Here is a 13556-nt window from a genome sequence, read left to right on the forward strand (position 1 = left end):
AAGCACAAATGACCTTTTATTAAAGCGCAAATTTAAATATGTAAGACCAGCCTGCCGTTTAATTTGCATTACTCTCATGTGCCAGTATAATTCGACGCACATCCCAGTTGTGTATTTATATTTTTACGTTTTGTTTATCTTCTTGCCATTTCGATCTTTCCGGACTAATACATATTTTTGCACCTACTTCACTTACAGATAAAGATATTTATGAAGAGGAAGTGTTTTTGCAATCGACCGTCATACCTCAACCTATCGATCGTCCGCCGGTACCGCAATTGCAAACACATCACCCCTTCGATGCACAGGGTCCCGTGTTTGTGGTGAGCAAGTATGGCACAAAGCAATTGGTGCTTAAGCAGCACACCTTTAATCGACATGTTAGCCGTGAGGAGGTCACCTATTGGCGTTGCAGCCAATTTGCCGTATTACGTTGTCGTGCTCGCATCAAGACAAAAGGGAATACACTGACTGTATTGAATAGCGAGCATAATCATGAGGTTATTACAAAAGCGCGAAAATATGGATCGCTTAAAGCAGCCGCAGCTTCAGCAGCTACCATCTCTGCCAATAGCGCTGGTGTCGTTGGCAAAGTAAATGCTACCACATCAGGCGACACAATAACGTATGCGAAAGGCTTATACACGATTTCAAGTGATACTGTGCCCGTTCTCGGCGCTAACATTTCGCAGTAAAGGGAAATGTATGAACCAATGGGTTCGGATGGTAGATCTATTTTAAATTTGTTAATTTTGATTTTTACATTATGTTAACGTTTAGAAAATTTCATATTAATAATAATAACAACAATAATAATGAAGAATACTACGGCAAGCAATAAAAATATTAAAAAAACAAAAAAAAAAAAAACAACCTATTACATTATAATATTATAATAATGCTCGTAGCTGTTTATTTGTGTTTGGTGCAGTGTTTTGAAACACGAGTTCGTGCGTGCGCGTTTTGTATGCCATAATTCACAAAAAATTAGTTTTATCTGAAATTTGTAAAATTTAGTTTATAGTTTGAATAGTGGTCTGATTTTGCTTCATCACTAATCATTTTGCATATGTGTCTCTTTTCCTTCCTTTCATTGTAGGGCGCGCTGATAACTACTTTTCCTATATAACGGGATTTCGCGGTAGCCGCAAACTGAAAGTGGGCGACTACAGCTTTACACGCAATAAATCATCGGGCGCCAAAACGTATTGGTCTTGCGCACGCGCCGGCATACACAAATGCAAGGCGCGCGTCGTGACAATAGACGAGGACTGCCGACATGACGTCATTGTAAAATGCGAGCAGCATAATCACCCGCCATTTTAAGCAGCTTCCAGTAACAATCGAAAACAAATTTTGTATACATGAATAAAAACAAAAAATAACGCGTATATGAATATTTTAGTTAAATATAATAAATTAATTTATTTTAATTTAATTTCAATAGTGAAGAGAAAATAAAAGCTTTTTAGTGTGTTAAAAAAATATAGGAAATATTTTTCTAAAAAAAAAGGAACGTAATAAATTTGTTTTTTCTATGTATGCCATAACAGTTAGTGCCGCGGCATGTAAATTGTTGAACTGATATATTTTTAAAACCGAAAATTTAATTTTTGTATTTTTTCAGTGCAATTGCCAAGCGAGGATGTGCGTGAAAGCTTCTTTTCGTTCGCAATGGGTCAGCGCGGCTGTACGCTGCTGGTATTTAAGGGATACAATTATGTACGCAACCGACGTAGTGGCTGTAAAACCTATTGGATATGCGCCAAAAAGGTAAACAAAACTCGTTAGAATTTATATACGCATTTTGAGCGTATTGTTTAATTCAACTTTTCTTTGCTAATTTCATAACAGGGCAGCACAAAGTGCAATGCACGCGTCGTTACGGATGTTGTCGACGGTGAGCAGAAAATAGTATTGGAGTCGTGTCGACATAATCATGCGCAAAAAGTAGCACGCAGAAAACGCCAAATATCGATGAAGCAAACAGTGCGTCCAATTTTAACTGTTGCAGAGTCTAGCAATTACGTACAAGTACAATTGAAAGACAACGAGTCATGTAGAATTACACGAAATGTAGCTTTAACATGAAGCGTTTATTTTTGGACGAAATTTGTAGCTTTTTCCGATGCATATTAAATTGCAAATCGCTAGACATAGTAAACAAAATATACATTCATACATATTAAACGCAAATTTTATATTTAAGCTAAATGTAATTTATTTAGCATTTTTCAAATATGTAGCGAGTATAGGCGGAAATTCTTTGAGGATGATTTTTTGTATACGAAATTTTAGATGACAGGCGCTTACTGATCACATACTTTATCATTACTAAATTCTTGCAGAAATCGCTACTTTTAGCACGGGCCAGCGGGGTTGCACCGTTCTCATGTATGGTAATCAAAAGTTTGTGAAGAATCGTAAATCAAGCACGCGCACTTACTGGATCTGCTCGAAAAAGGCAATTAATTCTGTTTGTTGCAAAATTGAAGCCGTTTTATTTTACCGCATGTTTTTGTTTATTTGTTTTATTACTCGCAGGATGTGACTTGGTGTCGGGCGAGAGTTGTAACGGCGCGTGATAAGCATGGCACTGAACGCATTCTGCATCGCTCTTTCGAACACAATCACACACGAAAATACCCACGAAACGAGGCTGGTTTTCAGCGTACCGAACTTCTGTTGAAAGATTTTATGTCGTTGCGCAGTTAGAAGAGATAAAGATACAGAAAACATGTATATATTTTTTTAAATAAAAATTAGATACTTAATCTACATTAAAAAAGTTAATCATATTTTACAATTGTTATGCCACAGGCACACCATACATATGTACATATAAATAGTAATTTTAACATTTTTTATTTGCGTTTACGCCTGCACTTTAACCGCTATTGTCTTTTCTTTGTCTCTGCCATTTCAATTTCAGGCTCGATGCGAAGTTTTCAATATAGTATAACGAATTGTAAATTTGATATGACTTGCGCCGATGAGAGTTTTCTGCCCATGTTTAACTCTTTCCACGATTCAAAGCGTGTTGGCATCGATGTAAACCCGATTAGAGTAAGGACAGGCTTGTCAATGCGTAAACCTGCTTTTCTGGAGAATCGCACTCTGGATGACTGGGGCGCCATCAAATACAGCACCACTTCGAGGGGAAACAAATTGCTATCCTATGAAGGTCATCGTTTCATCAAAAACAACATATACGGCATGAAAGTATATTGGAAATGCACAAAATGGCATAGTAATTGTAAGGCGCGCGCAATTACTAGTTTTGCAGCGCCTACACGCTGCGTCATAAAGGGCGTACACAATCATTCGATTGTGAGAGAGGAATAAATAAGCTTTGTGGTTTGACATTGGCTATTGAAGTTGATGTGGAATGTGCAATTCCAATGTAGTCACGTATTTACTGTTATAAGCTAATGTATGTTGAATAGCTGCTGTTAAGCCACAACTAATTTTTCGAGTTTACTTGCCAATTTAAGCAACTATTATCTTAGAATGTTGCAATTTAAACACTTGAAAAGACTCGGGTAAATAAGTCTGCACATATGTCACTTTTATATTACTTCATATACATCTACAATAAATGTTTTGCATACAAGAGACGGTTTTGATTTATGATTGTTAGAAAAATCGATTTGATTGATTTAGTCAAGTTGATTTCGTTAGTATGAGTAAAACCTAACTAGCTTCACTTAGTTTTTGTCGCAATATAATCAGCGCTAAACAGAGCTGAGCGTTTATGTGAGGTATACTTTAGGAACTACGGCTAAATGTATATGTAAACTTTATTTTAATTTATTTTTAAACAGCTTGAAGGGTTGTATATTTGTTATACGAGTATGCATATTTGTTATATATTTCGTATCTTTCTTTGACCTTATTGTAAGTATTTTCTACTAACTCTCTTCTCTTCTTCCAGGTTTTCAAATCGATTTTATTGATTCCAAAAAGAATGGCGGCAAATTGTTGGTTATCAATGGATTTCGTTTCTTTCGTAACAAGAAGCGTGGCTCTCGGCAGTATTGGAAGTGCAGTAACTACTATAAGGAGAAATGTCCTGCGATTGCGATATATGACGAAACGACGCTAAATCTGCGTCTATGCCACCAGCATAAGCATGTGACAAGCAACGATATTGAAATCAAGCCATTTCTCTCCAAAGATTGCGCGCTACTCGATGAGACTCCCATTGATGCATTGCATGAAGACATTGTCGATCTTAAGGTTTAGAAAAATATCAAAAACAAAAAAAAAATAGAATTAATCGTGGTGAAAAAAGTGATTACATTTTAATACATACATATATATAAACAAGCCGTAATGAAGTGCAGAAATATCGCCACATCAAAATATTTAAATTTTGTAAAAATTAGTTTTAGCCATAAAATTCTTAATTTAGTAATATTTAATATAAGACGTGTCTTACTAGCAGAAAATTTAATTTTCACAAAGAAATTATTAGAAATATTAATTTCTTGGGGAATCTAGCTATAAAAGATTGATGATTCAGCGTGACAAAAATTGATGAAAACTTGTGTACGCTATTATATTAAGATTGCATTAAATAGACTGAATTTTTGTTGAAATTCAAAAAATTTAAAAACGAAACCGATAGTAAAAATATTATAGTAACAGCGAAATAGAGACAAAAAAAAATATTTTTCGAGCTGGGGCAAAATAGGAATAAAAAAAATTTTTTTCGGACTTTGACAAAGTATTATGAAAAGCATACAACCAAAGAAGGTCTTTGTGAACTTAAGGAATCTAATCTATAATCGACTAAGGACATTCACATCGGCACCATTACTTAAAAATGTATAAGGCGTGTTTTAATAATAACCGCAATTGATATAATATCAGCAGGCGCTGTTGTTTTTAGAAACTCCATAACAATTAGCACAATTCAGGGGTGTGTTACACTTCGTAGGGCGTAGAGCGGGAAATATTGTGATGTGCAAAGTAATGTTAGAAAATACATTGGCGCCCTCTATAGCTGTCGCAGTGCTATTTGCTTTTAGTTCACATTACTGATATGAAACTGTATACTCTTTTATTTTTTTTTATACTTTTCAATGCAATTCCACCATACCTTTTAAGCCACACAATTTGCCTATACTTAACATTCCCATGGCAGCCGGTTCTATGTTACCGAAAGGACTCGGGTTTTTCCCGACCAAGGGTTTCCGCCCCAGTAAATTAGCCCTGTCTAGCGTACCGTACCCCACCCCTAAACTTAGCATCTAGCACTACCATAACCTGCTTGCCATGGCGGCCGGCTTTCTTCCTGAATGTCTCGAACTAAGATTTTTTCTTTAAGAACAATCGTCATTAATAGCGATTATGAAACATCATCCAGACTTGTGAATTTCGACGCGGAGTCCCTGTGGAAAACTTAAAATGTCTAACAATAGTGAAAAGGTTTGCTAAATATATTTTGAATAATGAAATTTAATAAAAAATAAGGGATATAGGGCATGCAGTAGATCTTTTAGTGCCTATAGTGATTAATGGTTGCTGAGAAAATTCCGGCATTAATGTAAGGAAACGAGCAACCAATTACTCTTATTGCGGCACAGGCGTCAAAGGTGTAAGTTCCTAAAAAAAATATATTTTTTCCTACCTGTACAAAGAATTTCATATTTATATCTAATATCCACATGTACATTGTAAGAATATGAGCTAATACGCGCAACTTTGTATAATTCAATTATTACCAAAAATCCATTTAACAAAATTAATATAACTTATATATAATATTAGTATAGTATAATTGTTCATAAATCCCTAAAGAAGCGTTTCTACTCATATTATTGTACGAAATTCTATTCTTTATTTCGCTCTTAACACACTTCAAGGCTACCATCTAACACAGGCTCAACCCAAGATTCAGTTTTCGATTTCGAAACGTGGCGGCCAGCTACTTTGGTTGGACGGACTCAAGTATTTCCGCAACAACGAGAACAGAACCAACCTATTTTGGCGTTGTCACTGGTACTATAGGTGAGCCATGGTCTCTGTGTCAATCAAAAACTGTAAATTTTCATTTATTTAAGTGTTTTGTTTTTCTCATTAATTAGGCGCATCCGTTGTCCAGTGTTGATTTGCATGAATAAGAATGATTCCAGCGATTTTCGGCAAATACACAAGCACTGCCACATAAAGTTCAGTAAAAAGCAGCAGGCGACAGATTTCAGCACATTGCCACCAACTTCAGCACTTCCAACTGCTAAGATGGCGCTCAATTCAAAATCAGACGTGACGCTGGAGATGACTAATGTCTAGAAAATGTTTACTATCTAAACTTAAGAAAAAAAATTACATGATTAAAGTCTATGTAAAAAGCAAAACAAATTTCATCTGTGGTGGTGCCATTAGTGGGACAGGGGGAATTGTCTAGCATAAATGAATTAATAAACGTTTAGGATTATTTCAAATGGTTTCGTGTTTCTAGTTAAAATAAGCAAATATATTCATAAGTTTTTAAATTATATTGTTTAAATTCACTTAACTAACGTAATTTATTTTTAACTTTTTTTTCATACTCTGCACTGTCCGGTCGTGATGCATATCAGTTGTGCTTGCCAATGATGTGGTGCCGAATCCAGAGGATGTGCTTATTTTCTTCACACAGTCGCTGCGCGGAAGACCCGCTATAATGGCCAACGGTGTGCGCTTCCTCATAATGAGTGAAAATAAGAAAAAGATCTTATGGCGCTGTAGTTCAATGGCAACCAAAAAGATCAAGTGTCCTGCACGCATTACAATGCTAAAGGGCAGTCCGCCAAAGTTTATAATCAACAAGGCAGATCATGTGCATGCCGAGCTAAAGCGCAACAAATACGGCTCTAGTAAACATCATTACCAAAACCAACAATCTTATTGTTTGACGGCAGCAAAGCATGAGGACGAGCAGGAGATGGATCACGATGACGATCATGATGAGGACCATGATGACGATCATGATGTGGAAGTCGATGGAAATGTCAAGATCGAAATTCTGAAGTCGTCTCCGCCGGCATTACGACGCTAACAGCAACAACGCCCGTAGAAAAACCAAAAACAGTTACAACAACAAAATCATCGTAGCAAAGCAAACTAACTAACATGCACGCCGATCGTTCGATGTTTAGTTCATTGTACATTGTTTTTGTGTTATTGATGTTAAGTATTTGTATTGTAGACTAGATATGAAATGCGAATTAAAAAGATGCGTTTGTAGCACAAGCTGGCACACAATTGAAAATGGTGAGCGTTCAATTTCTTTCTTCTGGCAGCAATCAATAAGTTGCCCGCAAGTGGGCACAATTTGTTTTTTGTTTTTAATTCTTATGATTACTCTTATTTTCAATTGCAGTTCACATACTGATGACCGATATGATAGATGCTGGTAGGACGATAACTTGTAACATTGATCGTAACCGGTCTACCTATGTTGATGATGATGCTGCAGATATTCACTACATTTCCAGTCAGAGAGGTCGCACAATGCTAGTTCATAGAGGTTATCATTATGTTCATGAGAAGCGTATACGAAGTAAGGTGTATTGGCGGTGTACACAATATACTACACGACGGAAGTGTCATGGTCGTTTACACATGGAGAATGGGCGCATAGTGCGCAAGAGTTTTCACAATCACAATACGGCCATATTGATGGAAAGGCGAAAACGTTATCACATAGAATATCAAGCACATCTATTAACGCGTGAATGTAAAAGTAAACCTGAATTAAATTAGTCAATTGTAATGTGGTGGCGGAGGGCACGCGCAAATGGAGCAGAGATATTAAAAAAACAAAACATTTATTTGTAGCTATAGAAAATCATGAAAAAATATGTAAACTATGAAATTCATGATCAACTGGTAAAAAACTTTGTAGCTTGCGCGTGACTACAATTCGGTGGGTCACAGGTTCGCTACCTCGGCCGGCAATGGCAAACTTCCCAGTGTATTTCTAACAAGACAAAAATATCCTCATAAATAACCAACTGCCGTTCGCAGACAGCATAAAACTGTAGGTCGAACGCCATCAAGTTGCACATCACAAGTTAGAGGAAGCGCTCAGCCAAACACCTAATTTGTATACAAGAATATTTATGTATAAGTACACTTTTAATTTCATCATAGGTCGCTTTTAATTCTATAAATAGATGTACATATATATAAGTTTTAGCGAATTATGTACCTAGACATGGGCGTTCAGTTGTGGGCGAGAATGAATGATAAATCTAAGATAAAAAACACCTGGTTGGATAAGATAATTGAATCAATAGAGCGTAGTGTGGACGAATTATTTATGGGCATAAAATTTAAACTTTTTTCTAATAGCTAGCCAGATAATAGCAAACCTGGCGCTCCTCATAAAAACCATCTGCCGGTCGCAGACTGCGTAAAGGTGTAGAACCCTCCATTTGAGAAACTACGGCAAGATGCGCACCACAAATTGGAGAAGGAGCGCGGCCAAACAACGAGCAAAGGATGTAAGCGCCAGTTGTATATACATATACAAATATATATATATATATATACATATATAAATTTTAAATTTTGATAATGATTTTGATGATTTTATAACTAACCAAATATCGGTTACGTTTTTCTGTTCTTGTGGAATATGGTAATTTGTTTTATCACAAGAGAGTGTGAAATTGAACCCATAAAAAGTGTAATGTTAGTTAAATTCATGTATTTTGTGATTTATGTGAAAAAATTGAGCTAAAGATCGGAAAACATTTCATTAGGATACTCGAGGAGGAAAAATCGTAGAAAAATAATGCAGGACAGTTTTTGATAACATAGTAATGAATTTTTAACAGCTTGAAACTTTTTGATACAAATTTTGAAGATATTAAATAATGAGAATTCTAAATGTTTTTTCATTTATTTACTTATTTTTTTAACTACTCTGTGCGAACAACATAAGGTTGTCACCGAAGTTGAGAAACTCTTACGGATGAAAAAACAAGACAAGACCCATGCAAAATTTGCTGCTTCAAATGCCTCTAACTGCGCTTTTAATTTAACTTTAGGCATCTTAAAAAAAAATGCAAAAGAAAAAACCCCATTCATGTAGAAGCTAGGAAGCTAAAGAGCTCTACAAAAATAGACAGGATTTATATTTAAAATCACATTACATTTTTAAAGTAATTTAATAAAATTTTTGACCCCAAAAAAAAGGCCAAAATTTGACCCACTGTAAAAGAGCGCAATTTATAGACTTGTGCAGTATTTTCCGTTTGTTTTCTAAATACAGTCAGTACTCAAATTCACTAAACTTCTAGCAAGCATATTCTCCTCCCGAGCATTGTTTTCACTTTTGATCAGTTGAGTTGTCAAAATATATTTTAGTTTATTATAAAGGAAAATAATAACATTGCCCATACTTTTTTATATTCCAATAGAATTTTTTTATTTCAAACATGTTATCGGTATAAAGCAAACGATTCGGTATTACTCGTAATTGAAAAAACCCACACAGAAAGGATGGGAAAGTTTTTTTTTTTAGCTTTTAATTCGAATTGACGAGTAATGTAACGTTTATTAGATATATTATTTAAGATATTTGTAATGTTTGCTATATACATAATATTTAATATGTTCGAAATTGGAATACTAACAATTATTTGGAAAGTATGTAACAAATTCAAAAATTATTTTTCCTAACTCGTTTTGTATTATTACACACAGATACACTTATTATTTATATGTTGCATATATGAATTGTCAGTCAAAACTTGAAAGATGTTTAATGATAAATATGTATATGTGTATGTGTACGTACACTAAACTATTATATATTCTAATGCATATGCAATTTTTGTTTTTGTAAAACGTATAATTTCGCACTTTATGGATTGAATTTGTGTAAACTTTTATATATTACTTTCTGTCATAAAGCAATGTAGAATAAACCAAAATAAAATGGTCCATAATTACTAATTGCGAACATAATTTTTCGTCGGCCATCTGAAGGGAATATGGCCTTAGACATATAAATATTAATTACTTCATTGTTAGTAATTTTTTTTGCATTTTCGTACATTAATTGTATTTTTTAATATTTTCAGAAAAATTATGTACTGATTTGCTGTCACCGTTGGCATCGTTCGGTAAAACTAAGAAAAAACGTAAAAAGTTAATCGTTAACTCATTCGAATTTGTGATTGATCGAAAGTTGAAACACACAACTAATTGGCGTTGTGCCCGTTATAAGAATGCCAAATGCAAGGCTCGTGCCACAACTCGTTTGGTGAACGGTGTTGAACGTTATGTTTTACGAAATCCTGAACATTCGCATGAATAAACAATAAGAGTATATTTCATTGTTATTGTAATTGATTTATCCATATATACATATCCATACATATATATGTATGTGTACATATATATGTTTTTATTTTATATTGTTTAAAATTCTTATAAAAGTATTTCAATAGTTTTATTATTGAGGAATACGCATGACATTGCATATAAAAAATGTATAATTAAAAATTATGTAATAAAAATCTATTGAATGCTCCCACCTTTCTATTAGGGAGGGAGCTTTTAGCTAAGAAAATGTAAAGTAATGGTCGTAAAATGCAAATCAAACTACCATATTACTACAACAGCATTCGGCAAAAGTTTATTCAGGCAACCACACAACTACACATGTAATCACTGCCTTCTGCGCATCACCACCGTCTTCGCCCTGACTGGACTGGTGAGTTGATGATAAATAGTCGCAATGATACACAACCAATGAGTGCTTAAATTGTAATAAAAAGAGAAACTTATTTTGTGGAGATGGAATAAATTAATAAAAGTAAAAAAAATTTAATATAATATATCTAAACTACACTTACCTCTACTATGCAAGCGTATGTAAATATGTATGCACGCTTTGGTAATATAATTATGTCACTTCATAATTTTACAATATTCGCAGCATTTTTTTCGTTAAAGCACAAGTGCAGAAGTCTTTCATGTGGAAGTGAATGCGCAGCATTGGATGCAAAAATAAAGCTGAAAAATAAAAAAATAGTAAATAAAAATTGTTGAGTCCAATTAAGTATTCGGCGAAACTACACCTAATTATCTTTTTACACGTGAGAATTATGTGAAAACAATATTAAAAAAATATTTTTGAAGTTCACATAAGAATTTATTTCGTGCTTACACATTTTAATTCATTAAATATATTATAAGAAATAAATTTTTCTTTTCCTGAGACTAATTTAAGCGCTTCGTACACGCGTCGAAAAATCTCACTGTATTTGCTCTATTAGTCAGAAGAAAAAATCATAAGATATTGAAAATCGGTTTAAAACTAAACAGTTCGTGTAAAAAAAGATTTTTTTCTTTTTGCCTCGTGTTAAATCAAATTCGTGTAAAAAGAGAATTGGGTGTATATCCTTTGTTCTTACGTAGAACTTATCGCTTTTGTGAAATATGTTTTACTTATAAATTTTGGGATATGCAAATAAATAGGCTTTGATTGAAAATAAATATGCATATAAAGGGAATTATTTTAGAAAATTAATGTAGAAAAATTGTAACCTTGAAGCTGTAAACACAAAAAAATTATGTGGATTCCATTTTTTATTTATTTATTTAGTTTAAGAAATGAGGCTGTATCTGTAAGACCAGAAGATTCTTAAAGTTCTGATTATAAAGTTGTAAAATGTTGATGATAGTTTTTTGAATAACAAAGTTTGGAACTTCGACTTATAAGTTTTTTGTTATACAATAAACTCTATTTCCATAAAAAAATGGACGCAAAAAGTTTAACAAGAAAAATTCTGCGAATATTTAAAAAAAAAATTAACTGAATTATGTGACCACCAGTGTACGTACATATGTATGTATAAAATGTTGTAAGACCTTAGCGGCGTGAGCGAGATGCGAACTGTGTGTTTGAATAAAAACATTTTATATTTTTGTATTAGAACTTTTATTGGTATTTTGGTATACAATCAAAATTTCTACAGTATTTTTTAAATTTCCTTTTGTTTGTAGTTTGTTAAAAACCTTTTCCATTCAACTTAAAAAATGAAAACAAAAAATTGTGGGTTATAAAAAAGTAGTTTACATAGCAAAGTAGTTGTAAATTTCAAACATTTTCATTGACACACTTGATTTGCTTTTCTTGTAATTTTTAGATATGGAGTCTTTAGCTAAGAAATTTGGATTAATGATCACCCAGGGTAAAAAGGGAAAACCAAAGTTTCTATTCGCCGGTTATGAATATTTCCGGAATAACAGCAAAGGTCCGAAAACGTACTGGCTTTGTGCGAAAAATCGTGACAACCGTTGTCGAGCGCGCATCATTACCTGCTCACAGACTGGTGAGTTGATGATAAAAAATCAAAATCATAATCACCCGCAGCCGGGAGGAACGCCTCGAAAAAGCATCATAAAGCATGAATTGTAATGCTAAGTTCTTGTACTGTGCAGTTAAAAATATACAGAAATGAATCTTCAAAAATTTTGCCAATAAATTTATACGTAAATATGTATGTTTGCCATACCATTTAAGTGTAAAATTACTCCAGTTGTTTGGCTTGATTCTGCTAGATTATTCCACACGTAACATATCAAGGTTCATTTAATTTTAATTTACCTACGTAAAAAATATTCTATTGGATTTTTTTTATTTAATTTTCAACCACTTAATGTTCATTTCGATTTTTTAGTTTTTATCGTTACAGAAGGCAATGACACCTGTGGCTTAAGCTCCATTCGTTACGTGTTGGGCCAACGCGGCGCACGTAAAATGATTTGCAATGGCTATTCATATATTTGTGCAAAAAAGGTGAAGTCTCGTAAATATTGGATTTGTGCGAAGCAACGTAGCCGTAATTGTAAAGCTCGCCTTATAACGGATGCTAATGAGGAGGAGTTTTCGGTGCGCAGTGTGGAGCACAATCATCCACCGGAGAGAAATTTTAGTACCTTCGGTTCAAATTCTGATATTATGAACTGATCAACGAAGGTTGTTCGGGTAAAGTGTGTTCCACGGAGGCTTAATATTAGTTTGAGGAAAAAGAAATCCAGTATTTTCTCGGTAGATGGCTGCAGTGATCGATTTCTTGTAAAGTGTCGGTCAAACAACTTAAAGCTTATGCTCGATGCCGATGTAACATTTCACACCAATTCTTTTGCTGTTTGTTTGCTTTTGTTTGTTGTTTGTGGTGTTAACAATGGAAGTCAACAAAGAGCAAATTCGGTACATTTTACAGTCTTTCTTTGATAAAGGCGAAAATGCAAGTCAGGTCGCTGAAATTGTGAATGTTGTTTAATGGCGCCGTTACTGTAACAGCAAATTACATGCAATTTTCGTTTCGGCGATTTCGTTCAGGCATTTTTTATGCTAAAGAAAATTTCGCAAATGTCGATAAATCACAGAAATAATCGCAGTTGACCGGCACGTTCGTAGTCGTATCATCGCCCAGAAGCTAAAGATCGGCCATAAAATAATTTTAATTCTTGGTTGGACACCTTTTTTTAACTTTCGGTAGGACACCCGGGTCTGGCATTTTTTCGTCCCAGAAGCTAAGGTT

General features: G+C 34.2%; 1 protein-coding gene across 14 annotated transcripts in view; it reads left to right on the forward strand.

Annotated features, from left to right (window-relative positions):
* LOC128855293 (modifier of mdg4) overlaps window positions 1-13237 on the forward strand; it is a 57449-nt gene extending 44212 nt beyond the window's left edge. Inside the window, exons 5-8 of one of the 14 annotated variants that reach the window (XM_054090053.1) lie at window positions 1628-1773; window positions 1855-1900; window positions 2349-2464; window positions 2545-2730. In XM_054090053.1, the coding sequence (XP_053946028.1) occupies window positions 1628-1773; window positions 1855-1900; window positions 2349-2464; window positions 2545-2715 (479 nt within the window). In that variant the 3' untranslated portion in view covers window positions 2716-2730. Of the gene's footprint in view, window positions 1-198; window positions 823-1099; window positions 1405-1627; window positions 1774-1854; window positions 1990-2348; window positions 2465-2544; window positions 2731-2932; window positions 3618-3934; window positions 4872-5870; window positions 6016-6092; window positions 6313-6587; window positions 7259-7369; window positions 8496-10082; window positions 10356-12155; window positions 12342-12689 lie in introns of those variants that run through there. The other 13 variants (XM_054090066.1, XR_008453707.1, XM_054090054.1 and 10 more) reach the window with 13 other exon arrangements.
* Window positions 13238-13556: the final 319 nt, after the last annotated feature.

This window comes from Anastrepha ludens, chromosome 2 (assembly GCF_028408465.1).
Source record: "Anastrepha ludens isolate Willacy chromosome 2, idAnaLude1.1, whole genome shotgun sequence".
Taxonomy (NCBI): domain Eukaryota; kingdom Metazoa; phylum Arthropoda; class Insecta; order Diptera; family Tephritidae; genus Anastrepha; species Anastrepha ludens.